Source organism: Ursus americanus, chromosome 14 (genome assembly GCF_024610735.1).
Source record: "Ursus americanus isolate L20-20 chromosome 14, mUrsAme1.1.p, whole genome shotgun sequence".
Lineage (NCBI taxonomy): Eukaryota > Metazoa > Chordata > Mammalia > Carnivora > Ursidae > Ursus > Ursus americanus.
Window position 1 is genome coordinate 39,528,106 of NC_142140.1, and position 18,562 is coordinate 39,546,667.

Here is an 18,562-nt window from a genome sequence, read left to right on the forward strand (position 1 = left end):
TGCGGCGGGCTCCTAATGGCCCGATCTACCTCCCCCCAACCCCACCTGCGGCTTTTCGGCCCGGCGGCTCAAAGCCGTATAGTTTTATTTGAGGGGGCAGCATGGGTCTGTACACAATAAATAACACGAATATAGGAACTGTGCCCTAATCGCGGCTGGAGGCGGGTATGGGGCAAGACATCGGCCAGGCCTTTGGCCTGCATCTGGACAGGGGGAAGGCAGGTCCCCCGACCCGGGGCGGCGGGCGGCCTGGGGCTGGGGGCTGAGGCTGGCACTCCCCTCAGAGCTCCACGCGCGCGTCGCGGTAGGCCCGGTCCAAGGCCCACTCCGGCTGGGAGTCAGTGCCACCTTCGCGGGCCAGGCGCGCCATCTCCTGCTGGAATAGCGCCTGCCGCGCCCGGCTGGGGTCCACATTGATCCAGTTGTTGGCAATCCACTTAGTGCCGCTTGTGACCAGGCAGCCCCCGTGCAGCGAGTAGTCGTCCACGTCGCCCACCCAACCTAGGAGAGGAGGAAGGTGTGAGCAAGGGAGATGACCAGAGGGACTCTGGGCTGCGCTGACCTGAGCTTGACCTCATACAGGCCAAGGGCATGGCCAGGGTGGGCCCAGCTGTGCACACACAGGTGGCAAAATCCGGCCCCACAACCTCCTTGGGGGTTCAGCATCTCTCTCCAACTAATGCACTGACAACACTACTGGTCTTCTGAAACCAGCTTTCTTGCTGCCAGCCCTGTCCGCAGCCTGGGTTGGTGACAGATGTGTCCCCAGCCCCAGTGAGCTGGAAGGCTGGAGCATTGTGGAATCAATCACAGGGGTCTAGATAACCCAGGAGGCTACACAGGTGCAGGCCGCTAAAGTCACTGAGGATGATCTTTGCGGTACACCAGGGGCAGAAAAACATTTGTAGCGGTGCCGGAAACATCCCACCGGGGTGGCCATCTGGGCTAGATAAAGGGAAGCTTCCCTCAAGGCACCCTTGGCCTGATTACAGGCCCTCACCTTGTCCATCAGGCAGGTAGTTGTACCAGAAGACTGCTGTGCCCTGCCGGGGCTTGACACGCAGGTTCCCCTTGTCACAGTGCCTCCGAGTGTCACGGAGATCAACATCATCCTGAATCAGACTCTGTAGGCAGCAGGATGGTGGGGTTTTCAAACCTCCCCCACTGTATGGCCAAGAGCCAAGGCCAGGCAGCCAAAAGTGGCCAGAGAAAAACCAGTCAGAAGTGCCCAAGGCCCAAGGGATCACTTGGGCCCGTCATCCCAAGTTTGGAGGGGTATATACTATGACTGCCCAAGGCCCTGCCATCCCACCAGAGTAACAGCCTGGTTGGCCCTTACCATTTCATCGTAGGTTCTGTTGTCGGCTACAGGGAAGACAGTCTCGCCCCCACCGGTGACGTTGTTCAAATAAAACAGTACCGTCATGTAGCTGTAAAGCAGGGGGCCCGCTGAGCAGCTGTGGACACTCCCACGGGCTGACCTGTGGGCAGGATAAGCTGCCCAGGTTCCCAAGGGCCAGAAGGGCAGGCTGAGATGAGTGACAACACTGCAAGTCAATGCCAAGATGTCCCTAGCCTGTCCTTCCTCCCGCAAATCCAGTCTCTTTCTTTGTGTCATGATGTTTTGTGTGACCAAGATCACAGGTGCACTTAGCTAAATTACGTGGCTGGCTGGGAAAGGTAGGCTAGCAGAAGCAGCACAATCCTGCAGGAGGGCTGGCTGGGAGTAGAAGGGGCTGACCCAGAGCAGTCACACGAAGAGAAGAGACCTGCCTCTGTGCCTGAGCAGGGGAGGGGCACACAGCTTCAAAAGGAGAAGGTGAAGCCTCCAGCAGTGGAGGAGAATCGAGATCCAGGGGAGGGGGGCGCCAAAAAAGCTAGAGACCCAGCCTTGCCTCAGCACTCTGGGGACAAGTTTCAGCATCTGTAGGTACCTTAGTTTGGCCACTAAGACAAGATGGCCACCCCTTTCCTGCCACTTGGTAAACAAACTGGGGAGAGAGATGGGGTATCCTCAATCAGGACGGCCCAGTGCTCTCCTGGCCCCATACAGGGGGCATACCGTTAGGGCAGGGCTGTGTTTATGTCATGGGAATGCCTGGTCTGGGAGTTGAAGGCCACCCCGGGTGGGAGGTACTTGCCGGCAGGAGGTCTCGAAGGGTACAGACTCATTGGCTACCAGCTTGGTATGGGAGCAGATGGTCTCTGGGTACACAGGCCCGCTGTCCACATGGGCATGGTAGTGGCCTCCCTCGCCATACCGCACAACCTGCAGTGGCTCGCTGAGCTCCACGATTTCAGGTGACAGGCGGGTGAGGCGTAGCACCCTGGTGGGCAGCAGGCATTCAGCTGGGCAGTCCCATGCAAGGTGGCACCCTGAAGAAGCCAGACCCCGGACCTGCCACAAGCTCTGCCCCTGCCCACCTCCCCTGGAAACCCTGAGGCCCTCCAACCCCCGACCAGACTGGCCCTGCAGGAACAGGAAGGGGTTACTCATGAGCACTTCTCCCTGGATGCCAGACACCACGCTGGGTGGGGAAGATGAGATTTCCACTAAATTGGGAGCGGGGGTCACTCCCTCCAGGAAGGAGGTTGCTTATCTAAAACCCCTGGCTGCTCAGGGGCAGGGGGTCCTGTGGACAGAGATAAGAAGTCATTTCTCTAACTAGCAAAACACAAACATTCCAATCTATTTCTAATCCCAAATGTATATTGTTTGCCCACAATGAGGGGTAATTTGCCTTTGTTAATTGCCTGTCTTTTAATGGGTCCTAATCCCGGTCTAACAAGTAGAACTTAATTCTGAGTTGGCTAATCAAGCCTGTCCTCTTGGCCCCAGCCAAGAACTTCTGTGAGAGCCCCCCGTGGCCTGCTCCTGCTGAGGGGCTCACCTCTGGCGGATGGCACGCATGACGTGGTGGGCACCTTCACCCTGGTAGAGCCATGTGTGGTGGCTGTTCCGCACCAGCTCGCTGGACGCCGCCTTGTGGCTCCTCATGTACTTGTGGAAGTCCCGAAGGTCCATGTCGGAGAACTCCTGCAGGCTCAGCACTCCTGCGCAGGGCACCCATCATCAGTGCCCCCCAAGCCCCTGTGAGGAGGTCACGGCAGCAGGCTGCACCATCCTACCTCTCCCTGGCCTCAGCCACTGGGGGACCACGTGCACCTGTCCCCCAACCTGGACTCTTGGGTCAGATGAACCTGGCTTCTGCCACATCAGGCCCTACAGGAAGACCTGGGGAAGTTCACTTCCTCAGTTTAAAGCCGGATTTGGTCCCCCAAAAGAAGGAGCCCAACCCCTACTAGGGCCAGAGCTGAGTGACCAAGGGAAGCTTGAACCATATGGCCAAGTCCCCCAAGGACTGCCCCTGGCCCTTCAGCCTGACTCTAAAGCACGTGGTGGCTACCTTCTGGTCCTACAGAGGGTGAAGAAAGAGCAGTCAGTGCTGGGTTCCATCCAGGGCCTTCCACGCTGTTAGGTTTAATCCAGGGCTGGTGCCCAGGAGGAGTTCCCTTATGATCTCAGGTCCCATCCTGAATGGAATATATCTATCTATCTAGCCAGTCCTGCCTGCTGAGTTAGCAGTCAACCTCAACAAAGAAAGCTAGGCCACTCTCCCAAATGAGAACACTCTCCCCTGTGCCTGCCCAACCCACAAAGCAGGAGCTCCACTTTCCTGGGGTTCTGGAAGAGTAGCTGGTGTCCATGTTATCCTGGCTGAACCAAGGGAGAAACCTACCTTCCTTCTTCTCTCTCTCTTTCTCTCTCCCTCACTCCCTTTCTTCTTTCTCTCTTTCTCTTTCTTTTCTTTCTTTCTTTTAAGTAGGCTCCATGCCCAGCGTGGAGCCCAACATGGGGCTGGAACTCACCACCCTGATATCAAAACCTGGACTGAGATCAAGAGTCTGACGCTTAACCAACTCAGCCACTCAGGTACTCCTAAGGGAGAAGCCTTCTATTGTTTGGCCCAGGTTTCTCTGAGGGTGGGGAACACTCAAGGCCTGGAGGCCAGTCACGGGCTCTGTTCATACGAGCAGGAGCAGCACGATGCCCCTCCAGCCACAGGTCTTGGTCAGATAATTCCCTCTGGGTTCACCAGCCATGGGACCATTCTTCCGAGTCCTATTTCACTGTTGTACCTTCCCCATTTCGCCCAGAATTTGGGCATGTGAGTGATGACCTCACCTCAGTAACGCCCTGGGAGTTATTACCAAAGGGGGGTGGGGCACTTGCATGACAGCTCCCCTACCCAAACCACCCCCAGCAGTTAGCATGACTCTAGGTGAGCAAAAGGAAGGCAAGCAAGATCTTAGTTAGACCAGAGAGGGTGTCTTCTGGGGAAGACCCCGTGCCTGGCTGGAGAGAGGCAGACGGAGCAGGGGCAACAGCCAAGCTCCAGCTGGCCTCACCGGCCTTCTACTCCTGCGGTACCTACACTGTCAGTAATTCCCCTCCTGGACCCCAGACTCCGCCTGTCGAGGTCAAAAGGGCCTCCAAGAACTGCCCTCTAGACTGTCCCCAAGGCGAATGGGAGGAGCCAGCCTACTGCCCAGGAGTGAGGGCCAGGCTGAATCCTCACCTCCTCATCTCTGGCTACTCTAGAAGCTGGGTACACAGGGGACAGGAGGCTCACAGGAACAGAACTGTGGCGAGGTATGAGCTCACCATCACCATCAGGGTCAGCCTTGATCGCAGAGTACATCTCCTGAATGTTCTCTGGAGTCATCCACCGTCCATTTCCCAAGCGAGTCTGGGCCAGGACCTAAAGCACAAGATGGTCCCTCAGTGGAGTGGCGCCAGTGATGGAGGGCCACCAGAGCATAGCCAGCCGCCCAGTTCTTGCTGTAAGGGCTAAGGGTTCAGGTGATGGGGTAATGGGTGAGGACCCGGGACAGAGCCCGAGGTCCCTGAGCTGAAGGGAGGGTAGGCAGAGAGGCCCACAGGCATCTGGGGAGGTGGCCAGGAAGACAGCTAGGAGACCTGTGGGCCATAGGCGTTCCTGGCCCTGTTGGGACTGTGGCCTTCATGGCCAGCACTGTCAGCTGGCTGGAGGCAGAATGAAGCACAGGACTGTGACCCACCCAGATACTCCAGGTTAGATGGGGGAGGCCAAGGCCTCGGTGCAAACAGGGTACAGGCACCAAGGGGAGGCCTGGCCAGGGCATGACTACCAGGCTTGTCAAGAAGACCAGGCTCAGTGGGGCACTCTGTATAGGCAAGGGACCCTACACCCTGCCAAGACCTACGTGAGAGACACGTAAAAGAGAGATGCAGACTTCTGGCTACCCTCCGACCTGCCACCCCCTCCACCATGAGTTCTGTACGGTCCCCAGCCATGGCAGCCACGAATCCATACCACGGATGGCACACCACCCAGGAATTGTGGTAATGAATGTCATCACCCCCAGGGGGATTCTCCTGCCACCTTCTGGGAATCCTAAGGCAGCAAGGGGCTCTCCAGGGAAGGAGAAGGGGCCCCTGGAACTGGGCATGCCCAAGCTGATCTGAGATGGCAACTGACTCTTGGGGCCAGGGCTGAGCAGGCCACCAGAAAGACAATTCTAGGCACTCCCACCCTGGGCCTACTCCAGGCCCCAGGATCCCAACCTCACGGAGCTGCAGGCGACCATCACGGTTCTGGTCCAGCAGCCGGAAGAGGTCTAGCTGGCTGACCTGCATTGTGCCCATCGCTTCCTCGTATTCTTCAGTGGGCAGAATCTGGCTGCGCTGTAACCCCTTCATCTGGGCCAGCTGGATGATGAGCCGACACTCCTCGTCACTCAGGAAGCCAGGGATTTCTGCCAGAAGAGGAGGTGGGTGAGGCCAAGGACTGAGCCAGGGCACTGATGCAAGCAGTACCTTCCTCTCTGCAGAGCTCCTAGGTACTCCTGTCCCCTGGTGGTCGCCAGGTCAGGACTTCACACACCTCTTTACCTCTACTCTGGACTCTGACCCCAGGATTGAGTTGTCCTGCAAAGGCTGGCCAGCATTCGGAATGTGGGGCTTTTTTCTTTGATGCTGAGAGCACACATTTCCCAGGGGAGCCAAGGGAAGCTTGCTAGAGCTATGCTGAGCAGGGGCTCGCCCACCTTGGGGTGGGACTGAAGGCCAGAGGGTTGACCTCCACTTTTGATTGGGTACATACTTGAAAGTGGGGTGATGGTGACTGTGTTTTGTTTTCATTTTTGCTTTCCAGCATTGTTCAAATAAAAACAAAGTGTAAAACCTTCAGTGCCGTAGGCCAGTCCTTGCCCTCCACTCTCCTGCACAAGTGGGCGCCGACCATCTGCCCAGGCTGAGTTGCCCAGTGCCGGCATGTCCGTCAGTGGGGTCTCTTAGGTTTTTAGCAGATGCTTTGAGAAGATGTCCCGGGTGTCCTTTGCTTTCTAAGTCCGAGTAAAGGCCAGGCAGGCTTGGGGCCTGGCTTCAGTGGCTGGATGCCCCCACACCAGCTGCACAAGCAGCTTGGTCAAGCTGGAAAGTGAGTCTCACACCTGCGGAGCCCACATCCCAGTGGCCCCAGGCACTTGTAGACAGGAGCGTGGGCCCTGTTTCCTTCCGTCGTTTCTGGAGGAGAGGACTTCCTTAGAAGGGGACCAAGAGGCCCACAGGGGAACTGGCTGGAGGCAGGACCCTGCTGCCACAGTGACCCCTCAGAACTGCAGAGCGGTCTACCACCTCTCTGGGCTATACTCCTGGCATTAAGTTCCAGGCATTGCCAAGAGGAAGGAAAATGGCTGCTCAGAGCCAGGACTGGAAGGGTTTTAGTGGTTATCACAGCAAATCACGCTTAGGTGGTACAGTTCTGTGCCCTGTCCTAAGCACGTCATCAACTCCTTAATCCCCATTCTCATCCTAGGAAGCCGGGCCCCTTCAATTTGCCTTTCTCATCCATGACGCATAACAGGCAGAGACATGAGCAACTAGCCCAGAGCCTCCCGGGCTGCTGTACTCGAGTCCACGCTCACGACCAAATTCAGCTTCCCTAGATAGATGACCCAGAGGTGAGGACACTGAGGGCAGGATAAAGGCCCCTACCCAGGCCTGCTTGACCCCCCACCCAGCAAACCCATAAAGGGTGTGAGCCCTCCACTGCGGGGGGGCGGGGGGGCGCAGCTCCGGACAATGGGTTAGACGGAGCTGCTATTCAACAGTCACCTCCTGGTAGCTTAAAAACTAGATAAACAAACAAGAACAGTAAACCAGAAAAAGAAAAAACACAGGCCCAGGTTTCTTCAGTTTATTAAGTGCTGGTAATCCGCAGGCCCAAAGATGCCACCGACCTCTACAGTTCCCTGCAGCGTGCTAATCAAATGCAAATGGCCCAGGCCGACACATTGGGGCCTAACCAGATGGGTCCCAGCACCTGGGACCTGCACAAACACTGGCTCCTGGGGTGTGGGCACAGACCTATAAAGGCCTCAGCTTCAGCCCATTAAGAACAAGGCAGACAAAGCAGGTGATGGATCAAGGGCTGTGGCTGTTAGTGGCACTGGTGGTGCTGTGGGGTGACAGCGGAGCAGGGGCTCCCTGGGGCCCCACACGGTGCATGCCCATTCCCCAAGCCATGGCACTGTGCCACGACATCGGCTACACAGAGATGCGGCTGCCCAACTTGCTGGATCATGATACAGCGGCCGAGGCTCTCCAGCAGTCAGTCAGCTGGCTACCCCTGCTGGCCAGGGAGTGCCACCCTGATGCCCGCCTCTTCCTCTGCTCCCTCTTTGCCCCTGTGTGCCTCGACAGGTAGGGCAGGGGCTCCTAGGTGTGTGTGGGGGGAGGCACTTTCCTCTGCCAGGGCCTGTTCACTAACCATTGCCACGTACCTCTCAGTGCTGGGTGCCGACAAGGGTGGGGAGGGAAATGAAGGATTGTCTTGTCAGGGTGTTCCTGGCCCAGGGGAGCAGGTGCCCATGGGACAGAGGAGACATAGGCAGGGGACCACCAATGGTGAGCACCCTTGGCATCAAGGGCTCTTCAATGTCAAGGTATGGCAAATGGGTAGGCCGCTTTGGGCTGGGGGGCTGGAAGCCCCTCTCCGGTGAAGTGTGGAAGCTGTCTGCCCAAGAGATCCTGGCAAGAGATGGAGCTCAATCGAGCGCCTTTTCTCTGAGTCCAGAGATCGCAAGGCTGAGTCCTCTTCCCCAGCCTAACCTACCCCGTGAAAAACAGCTCCTTGAGTTCCTCCTTTGCAGACTGAAGGACCTTGCCAGAACCTCAGGGTGACCATGCCAGTGGCACCAAGAATGGGTTCTTTCAAAATCCAATGATCCGGCCTCTGCTCTTTGCCAACCCAGCCCTGGCCAGAACCTGCAGTCTCCCGCAGGCCTTTCAGGACAAGAGGGAGGGCCCTGCTTTCTCCCTCCAAGATGGGGAGTGAAGGCCCAGAGTGCAAGGCCCTTTGTATACACCCCTCTCCGCGGCACTGGACGTTCGCCCCAGCTGGAGGGGGAGGTGCGCTGGAAAGCTGGAAAGCAGCCCGGGCCACGTGAGGACGGTGGGGGCTGTAAGACGCAAGCCCGGCACGCCCGGCTGAGAGCCGTTGCTAGGTGACCAGGTGTCGTTGCCCAGCAACCGCGCAGTCCCTCGCTGTGCTCTGTACTGGGAGCTGCGGGGGGCGGGGGGCGGAGGGATAGGGGCAGGGGAGGAATGGAGGGGGGCCCAGCCCGGAGCCCAGGAAGCAGGGTCCTGATTGCCCCCTCGCCCCGTTCCTTCCATCCTCCCCCCCCCCCCCCCGCAGGGTCATCTACCCGTGCCGCAGCCTGTGTGAGGCCGTGCAGGCCAGCTGTGCGCCCATCATGGCCTGCTACGGCTACCCCTGGCCTGCCATCCTGCACTGCGGCCGCTTCCCCGCCGGCCACGGCCTCTGCGTCGCGGCTGTCTCCAACGGCTCCCGCCTGGGCCGCCCACGTGAGTTCCCGCACGGCTCCCAGCCCCGGTCCACGGGCAGCGCCCCACCCTCCCAAGCTACTGCCCGCAGGGCCAAGTACACAGGTCTCCCTGGTAGGGGAGACAAGGGACCGGCCACAGCAGCGGGTCTCAGAAAGGATGAACAAGGGGCCAGCGGGAGGGCCCACCCCCCCCACCCCCCCCGCTCCGGCGCTGGTGGCCCCTCCCCCACTCGCTCCCGGCGGAGCCTCACTCGGCCCCTTCCCCCAGTACCGCGCGCCAGCTGCAGGGACTGTGAGTTGCAGGACGCCCGCTCGTCCAACGAGGTCCTGGACGTGCTCTGTGCCAGCGACTTTGGTGAGCCCCTAGCGTCCAGCACCCCTTACACCCACCTCACAAGTGCCTCCATCCCAGCTCCCAGCTCGGTGTAAGAAAAATGAAAGAGGGGACACTCAAATGCTATACCTGGTTAGAGCTACGAAATAAATGCCTTTAATAAGAGTGGCATTGCTAAAAGAACACACCAAACAAATCTGCCTAGGAGGGTGGCAGCCAGGACTTCAGCCCTTCTCTAGGGCTGAAGAGTAGAGCATCAAAGAGGGTGTGGCTCACCAGGTGGAGGGGATGGGGGTACTCCTAGAGGCCCTGCGCATCACCCCACTCCTCTGATCCCATTCAGCAGTGAAGGTTAGGCTCTCCCGATGCAACGGGTCAGCCTCTGGTCTCTCAGACTGCCACCTGGACTCGCGGCTAGAGGTGCTGAAGGCAGGCCCACTGCCGGCCGTGGAACTGGCCCCTACTCTGCGTCGATGGCTGCAGCTGGATGCCACGTGCGTGCACAACCTCTTGCGAGGAAGGCACACTGGGACCTACGTGCTAAGCGGGGAGGTGCAGGGCCCTCGGCTGCTGGTAACCACAGCCTATGTCTGGAGCCAAGGCCACCGGAATCTGCAGCTGGCCATGCGCAGGTGGAACCATCACCAGTGCCCAGAATAGGGGTTCATACAGGCAGGGGGAGCCTGCCACAGCCTCGGCAGCAGCCAGCCACACAAAGCCCGTGCTGCCCTGGACACACATAAAACCCTCTAGCTGTTGCCCTTCATGGATATTTGCAGACCAGAGTCCAGAGAAATCTCAGGAAGGGCCCAAGCAGGGCAGAAGCCCACTTCTGTGGCCACAGCTAAGGGGCCCCTTCCTGAACTGCAGTGTTCTGCCCGGACACGAAGGAGGCTGGCTCCCTGGCAGGGGAGTGTGTGCTGGGTAGGCAAGACCACCTTTCTGTCCTTCCCAGGCCTGGGATGACAGCCTGGCTATTGCCCACAAACCCCGGCAGCCCAAGCTGTCTCAGGGCAGGTGCAAAGCCTCAGGCTATACTCATCCTGGGCAGGATGCTGCTTGTCAAGCCCCACACAGACTCAATTTTATCTGCCCAACCTTTACTGAGCCCACAGTTTCACCAAGCTGCAGCCCCGTGGAAAAGCACACGGGGTGGGGAGAAGTCCATACAGAAAACTGCATTAAGCTGCTTACAAACCTGGACTTACATACACACAGTTTTTTCCCTATTTCTGGGCCTCCAGCGTTTGTCAAGAATACAGTTTCTTAAGTAACTGCCTAATTGTTTTCTTGAGCTGACTTGGAAATCCTATGATGAAGCGGGCATGGTTTTAAGATAAATTGTTTTGTGTACTGGTGTCAATTACTCATTTACCTTAAGTAGTTAAGAAAATGGGATAAAACTCTTGTTGGCCTTCTGGAAGCGCCCCCTGCTGCTCTTGAAGGGAATGCCAAATCAGGGGGGACCTGCCAGAATGGTGGGACGTCACTCTGAGTAAGCAGACAGGCGCTGGTCTGGCTGAGTGCCCAGTAAACCCCTCCAGCCAGCCAGTAATGCCCAACAATAGACACAACTCTGGCTGCTGACTGCACAGCCAGCACAAATCAGGCCTCTCCCACATGCAGCTCACTTTTAGGGGCAGAAGTACGAATGACAAGTAAATACAGAAGACAGTCTCCAGTGATGCTAAGTGCAGAGAAGAAAACCAAGCAGGCTGATCCAAGGGTGTCTGGGAACCTCTTAAAACCAGTTTGAGGTCAAGAGAGGTCTCTGAGGAGGGGGTGTGTGCGCAGAGGCCCAATGGAGCAGAAGGCACCTCTGTGGGAAGATCCAGGTCTGAGCTTTCTGGTGGAGGGCACAGGAAGTACAAAGGCCCCAAGGCAGCATGAGCTTGGGGACAGCACGGAGTGAGGAAGGCACAGCAGGAGATGAGGGCACCACCAAGGGACACTTAGAGGTGAAGTGGGAATCTCGGAGACTTTTAAGGAAGGGGGTAGTAAGACTGATCTGCTGTTTAGACACAGAATGGGGGTGGGGTGGGATGGAGGAAGAGGTGAGTCACGTGAAAGGCGGCAGTGTCCCCAGAGAGATGACAATGACTCAAAACTGGAACACCTCCCTTCTGAACTGAACAGGACGAAGTCCTCAGCTGACTTCTGATGGTCCAAATCCTTGTGAAATGCCTACCACAGTCAAGTAGGTATTATGTCAAGAGCTTAGAGTGGGGGCCTTGGTGGTCCAGGTCCCACTTGCCCCAGGTCTCTAGGGACAAAGGTGCGAAACAGGGAAATGTTTCCCAAAGGGAAAGACTGGAGGTTGCATGGGGTCTTCCCCATGAAGTGGTGGGGCTCCCTCCCCTGGAGATGGGGGCACTCTGGGGTAGAACCCAATCCCCTTGCCCCAGCTTACATCCTGAATAACCACCCCTCAAACCCTGGCATGTTGGGTCCCTGGGGCTGAAGGTCACAGGTTTGGAGCCAAGAGCAGCAAGGCAGAGGTGGCAGAGCCCACAGCAGGCCCATTCTCCTTGGGCCCTCCTGCCTTTTTGGGGTGACAGTAGATGAATAAACGGGCAGGTACAGAAGACAGACACTGCTTCTTCTTGAGGTAAGGCTTCCTTCTTTGGATCCATCCAACACCATAGCATTCAATAGCTGCCCCCCCTCTGACATCCTCTTCCCTGTGCTTTCCCTGCCTCACAAGTGGACTTCCTATAATCACTGATCTCTTCTTCACGTGGCTCACCTCATTTACCAAGGAGCAAGCCCCAGGACTTCCTGGGTAAAACCTGGGACACCATCCACCAGCAGACTCAAAGTCCATGTAAGAGTTGGGAGAAAATGGGGGCCACAGCTGAAGGTTCTTGCTGCAGCGGTTCAATTCTCCCAGCCATGCCCTTTGTAATTTGCAGATACATAGACCCATCTGATGGCTTAACCAGAACCAGTTTATCTTGCATCAGATCTCTCCTGCTTTCTATACTTTATGGGGTTTGGGTTTCTCATTCTCTGCTTTGTAGGACTTTGATGCAACAGCTGCATTGTTAGGGGGTGAGGGATACAGTTATGGGTCATGGTTCATTTAATTTGACATACATCTGAATTAAGAACATACAGGTCCCAAGAAGGCTGAGAATACAACCCCTTCAGACATGCCTGTTCACGGCAGTGTAGCAGTAAAGGGGTGAGGTTGTTCCCTTTGCCTGGATCACCCTTTCTTGACAGCCCCCTGGCTTGATCCCATAGCTCCTAGTTCAAATACCTTTCACAGGGAGGCCTACCTTGGTCACCCTATTAAGAGTTTCAAGCCCAGTTGAAATTCTGCCTTATTTTTCTGCAATCATTTATCACCATCTACATCTCACATATATTTGTTTGTTTATTGTCTGTCTCCTTATTTGAATGTCAGCTTTAGGTATGCATGTGTGTTGTTGTTGTTTTGGTTTGTTTGTTTCCTATTTTGTTCAATGCTGTGTTCCCAGCACTTAAAATAGTGCTTGGCACAGTCTTCAATCTTATGCAGTAATAATAATAATAGCAACAATAACCTTTTAGGGCTCCTCCCACAACAGGACAGATATAACCTATTTCCCCTTACACTGCATGCATGTGAAATCATTCTCATAGGTCTCGGCATAATTCTCAACCAGGGCCCTCTGCCCCAGGGGTAATAGCATGTGCTCAGATGCTCTGCTTTGGTCCCCAGCCCCCTCCTTAAAGCCCCTAACCCACACCATCCTCCAACAGGCAGGAACAGCCCCAGGTCTGCAGGTAAGTGTGTTACTGAGACTGGGTACCCAGGGCTAGGTGGGCAGACCTATCCTGGGCAAGGTCATGAGTCTGGGGAACCCAGACTAGTTGACACTGGTGGTCTCTGAAGGACTTCAAGAGCCTTCTCAGCTAGCATGTTGGCTATAGAGTACAGCTCTAGAGGCAGGCTACCTGGGTTCTAATCCTAGCTTCTCCCCTAATCTAGCTGTATGCGTCTGGCCAAGAATCGAAGCTCTCTGTGTCTCACTTTCCCACCCAGTGACCTGAGGGTGGGATCCACACCCACTCACATAGGGGTTGTAAGAATTAATTGAAATGATCACGTGAAGCCTACCACGTAACCAGAGCTCAGAAAATGTGAGCTTATAATGCTGGCTCCAAATGAGGTCATGCTGGAAGGTTTTGCGTACTTACGGCTGAACACAACTCCATCCTAAGAACCCTCAGGGGACCACGAGATCCACTTTGGGAGTGAGATTCCTCCTCAGAGGCCCAGAGATCAGTTAGGACCTGGTTATCAGTCTCTCCCACCCTCCCCCAATTCTAGAATGTGACAGAATTAATGATGGCAGGAAGTGTCCAAAGATGGTTTCAATGAAGTGTTTAGACAATTGCTTCAGGGTCACATTGCCCAGCCCTGTAATGGAAGGATCAGCTGCCAGAGTAGGGGTCAGAGAGGGGTGTGTAGAAAGGTCACCCTGTGACCCTATTATAAAGGTGGGGGTTGGTACTTCACTTTGGGAGACCTTTGGGTGATAAAAGAGCTACTCTGAAGCAGCCATTTTCAAAACAGAAGTCACGTGGCCAAAACGAGCCTGTAGGCGCCCCCAGACAGCAGCCCCTGGCCCTTCCCAGGAGCGCCCAGCTAACTTACCGAAGAGCAGCGGCTTGAGGCTGAGGGTTCGGATGAAGTGATCCCTGTCGGCGACCAGCTGGACCTTACGCTCGTACCCCACCTAAGGGAAAGGGGCACCGCGGGCAGCTCGGGCCCCAGGCCGCGCCACCCGAGGAGGGTACAGGCGCCCGGGCCCGAAGCGCGACGAGCCGAGCGAGGGGTGCGCGCGGGGCAGACGACGCAGAGAGCAGCGTGGAGGTCGTGGGCTGCGCGGCGGCCGTCACGGGCTTGCCGTGCAGGGCCTGGAGCGCGGCGAGACGGGGGTCCTCACCTTGATGCCCTCGAGCCGGGTGAGGGGACCCAGGGTCGGCGCGGGCCCGGGGCCCTGGGCACGGCGCTGGGGCCCGGGGTCGCTGCTCTCGTCGCCGTTACTGTAATGCACGAAGAGCAGCAGCGCCAGCACGTTGCCCAGGTACAGGTGCACAAACACCATCAGCACCAGGAAGTAGGCGCGCGAGCAGATGCCGCGGGGCTTGCACAGCGGCCGGACCGGCGCGTCCTCGCAGTCGCCCAGCCCGGCCGCGTCCCGGGCTCGCTCGTGTCCAGGCGGCGCCCACTGCGGACTCGCGGCCTCCGGCCTCGGGGCCGCCGCCGCCGTCGCCGCCGCCATGGCGCCCAGGTCGCGCGCACGCCCAAGGGAGGGGCCGCGGGGAGGCCCGCGCCGCGCCGCGCCGTCGCCTGGACAACCGCCGCGTAGCCTGCGCGCGCCGCGGTCTCTAGGCGACCGTGCCTGGGGATGCTGCACCAGCCGGCGCCGCCCGCGCCCGGCCCTGCGCGGCGCTCCGTCTCCCTTGCGCCCTGGACCCCGGCCCACGCTGAAGTTTCTCTTCCCGGGGTGGGCTACTGTCAGGAGGAGATGCACACTCCCCAGGGCAGAAGCCAACGCCCTCCGCCGCCCCCAATGCAGAGGCAGGCAGGAGCAGCACCGTTAAAGGAAACACCCTTAGTAGTTTCTCCGTCCCCTGGTTAAGATGCACTTCCCTCTTCCCGGAAAAGTATGGCCTGCGTTTTCTCGCTCCCGGGAGTGGGGTGACAGCGACGAGGCAGTGCCAAAAGATGACTCAATAATGCGGCGGTTTGGGGGCTCCGCGGAAGCCGACGACCGCGCATGTGATGGTGTAGGGCCCACAGCTTTCGGCACTGTCGCTCACCAGCTTAGAAGGCCAAGAATGCCTTGGAGGCCTATAGGAGTCAGGCCTTAAGAAGCAGCTGCCTGAGGTTCAAGGTCGCATATGAGCATAGACGGTGGGATCCAGTCTGGAGTGGTCAGAGAGGGCTTCCTGGAGGAGCCCCCGGCACCAGGAAGCTCAAACCCCTAACAACAACCTGCAGGAATTCAAGCAGGTATTCAGGTGCTCTGGTGCACAGGAACATTCCTTGCCTCAAAGCCGGCACAGGGGAAGGGGGAGAAAGGCACTTTTCTGTAAGAAAAGAACTTTTCTATAATTGAGACACCATTGCCTCAGAGAAAAAGTAGACAAGATTGGGCGCATCAGGGTGGTGTGGCTGTAGTTGGCTCAGAGGAAAGAAACTCAGATGATCACCAGGTATGGAGGTGGAAGGACATACCAGTGGCCACGTTCCAAAGCCTGGGCATTTTCATGCTCCCTGCTCTTCTGGGGCTGGATTATCCTCAGAGATGCACAGGCCCCAGGGCAGAAGCCAACCCCTCCAGGTGGACAGGCAGACAAGAGCGGCACCACTGAGTCAGGTCTCACTAGTGGTTTTCCCTTTACACTGTTAACAGGCCCCTCTCCCACCCGTTTTCTTCCAGAAAAGTGGCGTCTGCATTTTCTGGTCTCCCCAGAGCAGGCCAGGGGCTCCAAAGGCGGGCACACCTCCTTCTCTTGGAGATTCTACACACAATGGCAGGTTTCACCACAAGCACATGGGTGCCTCCACTCATCCAGCCACCCTCAGGGACCATCTTGTCAATCTCCTTAGGATACTACAGAGAAACACTGCCCAACCAAAGGGGACATTATGGACGTTTCTAATGGGGAAACGTCCTAACGTTCTAACCCCTCCTCCCCATGGGGTAATGGGAATTGTTATAGTTCAGCCGGAATTGGGATACCTCCCCATGGGGTAATGGGAATTGTTATGGCTCAGCCGAAGTTGGGATGCTGACCAAACACCACCAGTGGTCCAGTATTCTGCTTCAGATGGAGTGGGAACTGACAGCTCTGCAGCTAACTGGACTCCCTGTGCATGGAAGTGAAGACAGAGGCAGCAAGGGCCTGGCCCCTGCTCCCTGAAATGAATTCTAAAGCACATACATACAAACATACATACGTAGAATTGCCACAAAAGAAATGTTTCAGATTCAAATGGAAAAAATCCTATTACCAACTTAGAAGTGTCTGAATTTCCTGCAGCTTGTCTTTAAGCCACTCTAGTTAGCTCAGAAGTCTCTCAACTTCCAAGTACATAGCACAATCGAAACAAGTAAATTTTCCCTGAATCGTATTAATCTATTTTTTTTTCTTTTTGTGATCTAAGTTCTTCATTTAAAAAAAATTTTTAAAAAGATTTTATTTATTTGACAGAGAGCATGAGCAGGGGGGAGAAGCAAGGGGAGTGGGAGAAGCAGGCTCCCTGCTGAGCAGGGAGACTGATGTGGGACTCAACCCCAGGACCTTGGGATAATGACCTGAGCCGAAGTCAGACACTTAACCGACTGAGCCACCCAGGTTCTCTCTCCTAAGTTCTTTAATGTGAAAAAAACCAACCAACCGAATCAGTTTCACCAAGGATGTCATGGTTTTCTGGTACCCATGAATGAATGTTGAGACCATTTCCTCTTTAGCCTTTTAATACCTATAATTAGATCACCACAAATCCTCATATTCCTTATTTTTCTGAACCCCTTTCTCCCATATTTCTATCTCCTGTATGCAAGTGACTTATGCTCACTGACAACAGCTTCTTCTCTAACTCATCACCAGACAACAAAAGGCACTGGGGTGGGAGTGTGGAATGCTGTCTAGTTCTGCTCCACCTGCTGTTGGTTGTGGGAATCTCAACCACATCATAAACGAGAACTTGGCCTTTTAAAACCTATGGCCCTTTTGCTATCTAAGGACCATAAGGTTTCTCTCTTTTTTAAATAGGCTCCATACCCAATGTGGGGCTTGAACTCAGGACCCTGATATTAAGAGTCCCATGCTCTGGGGCGCCTGGGTGGCACAGCGGTTAAGCGTCTGCCTTCGGCTCAGGGCGTGATCCCGGCGTTACGGGATCTAGTCCCACATCAGGCTCCTCTGCTATGAGCCTGCTTCTTCCTCTCCCACTCCCCCTGCTTGTGTTCCCTCTCTCGCTGGCTGTCTCTATCTCCGTTGAATAAATAAATAAATAAAATCTTAAAAAAAAAAAAAAAAGAGTCCCATGCTCTACCGACTGAGCCAGGCAGGTGCCCCATTTTTAAATTAATTATTTTTTAAAGTAAGAGCCATAAAGTTTTTCCCCCCTCAGGCTGGCTCACCTCACAGGGGTGGAAGTCCCACCTCAATTGCTGTCACATCTGGGCCTCGTGCTCTGTTCTTCCATTAAAAAATTGGACTAATTTCCCTTTTTTTTTTTTTTTTTTTTTAAGATTTTATTTACTTGAGATAGAGCAAGAGTGAGAGAGAACAAAAATGGAGAGCGGCAGGCAGAGGGAGAAGCAAGCTCTCCACTGAACAGGGAGCCCATTGCCGGGCTCAATCCCAGGACTCTGGGATCCTGAACTGAGCCGAAGGCAGACCCTTAATCTACTGAGCCACCCAGGCGCCCCTTATTTCCCACTAAGTGGGTATGTGCTCAGTCACCATTAGTGTGATTGTCTTGTGGGTACAGAAACTGGCCTAAGTTAGGACCAATAGCTGTGTCCTCTGTACCCAAAACAGGGTCCAGTACAGGGACAGTGCTCTGATTATTGCCCGTAGACTACATGGAAAATCCCTCCTCTAGACTTTGCTAGAATGTGCTATCTTCTCTTGTTCATTTTGAAAGATTTTTTTTTTAAGATTTCTTTTATTTGAGAGAGAGAGAGAGAGAGAGAGAGAGAGAGAGAGAGAGACCACACAAGCATGGGGAGCTGCAGGCAGAGGGAGAGGAAGAAGCAGGCTTCCCAGCTGAGCAGAGAGCCCAATGCAGGACTCGATCCCAGCGATGATGACCTGAGCCAAAGGCAGAGGCTTAACCAACTGAGCTACCCAGGTGCCCTCTTGTTCATTTTTAAGATCCCCAAGGGTATGGTGCCAAGGCCATGGTACCCTGCCCACTTATCTACAGAAGTGACCCTTTAACCCTGGGCCTTGCTGCCTCAGTGAAAACATTCACTAGTGATCAATTCCATCTGTGTCCCCCATGTTCTGGAGGTTCTGAGATGGGAGAGCCCATGGATCTTTTGCACACCATTGTATGTCCAGGTGCCATGTATGGGGCTCGGCACACCAGAGGGCCAGGGACGAGCAGCTGTGGAGCTCAGATTGGCAGTGCCTGGTGCCTCTCTGGCCTTGCCTGTCCCGTGCATGCTGCCCACAGCTTTGGAGCCTTAACCTCTGAGCTATCAGTGAAGTTGCTGCCCCTCTTGTCCCAAGTGTGGACCCCCTTGATTCAGAACCCAAACTCTATTTCCTGTTCTCAAACCTTGGGATTAAACTCCACACACTCAGGTTTCTGTCTAG

General features: G+C 55.8%; 1 protein-coding gene across 3 annotated transcripts; it reads right to left on the reverse strand.

Annotated features, from left to right (window-relative positions):
- Nucleotides 1-68: 68 nt before the first annotated feature.
- Nucleotides 69-14,511, reverse strand: P4HTM (prolyl 4-hydroxylase, transmembrane). 3 transcript variants are annotated; one of them, XM_087867054.1, is made up of 9 exons: nt 14,164-14,511; nt 13,872-13,953; nt 5,675-5,799; nt 4,667-4,763; nt 2,892-3,054; nt 2,142-2,327; nt 1,340-1,430; nt 1,001-1,124; nt 69-501 (listed from the first exon to the last, which is right to left on the reverse strand). In XM_087867054.1, the coding sequence occupies exons 1-9, from the start codon at nt 14,500-14,502 to the stop codon at nt 281-283; spliced, it is 1,428 nt and encodes a 475-aa protein (XP_087723180.1). In that variant the 5' UTR covers nt 14,503-14,511; the 3' UTR covers nt 69-280. The 3 variants fall into 3 exon arrangements, with proteins under 3 accessions (XP_087723180.1, XP_045634735.1, XP_087723181.1); XM_045778779.2 differs by having other exon boundaries at nt 5,609-5,799; XM_087867055.1 differs by lacking the exon at nt 2,142-2,327 and having other exon boundaries at nt 5,609-5,799.
- Nucleotides 14,512-18,562: the final 4,051 nt, after the last annotated feature.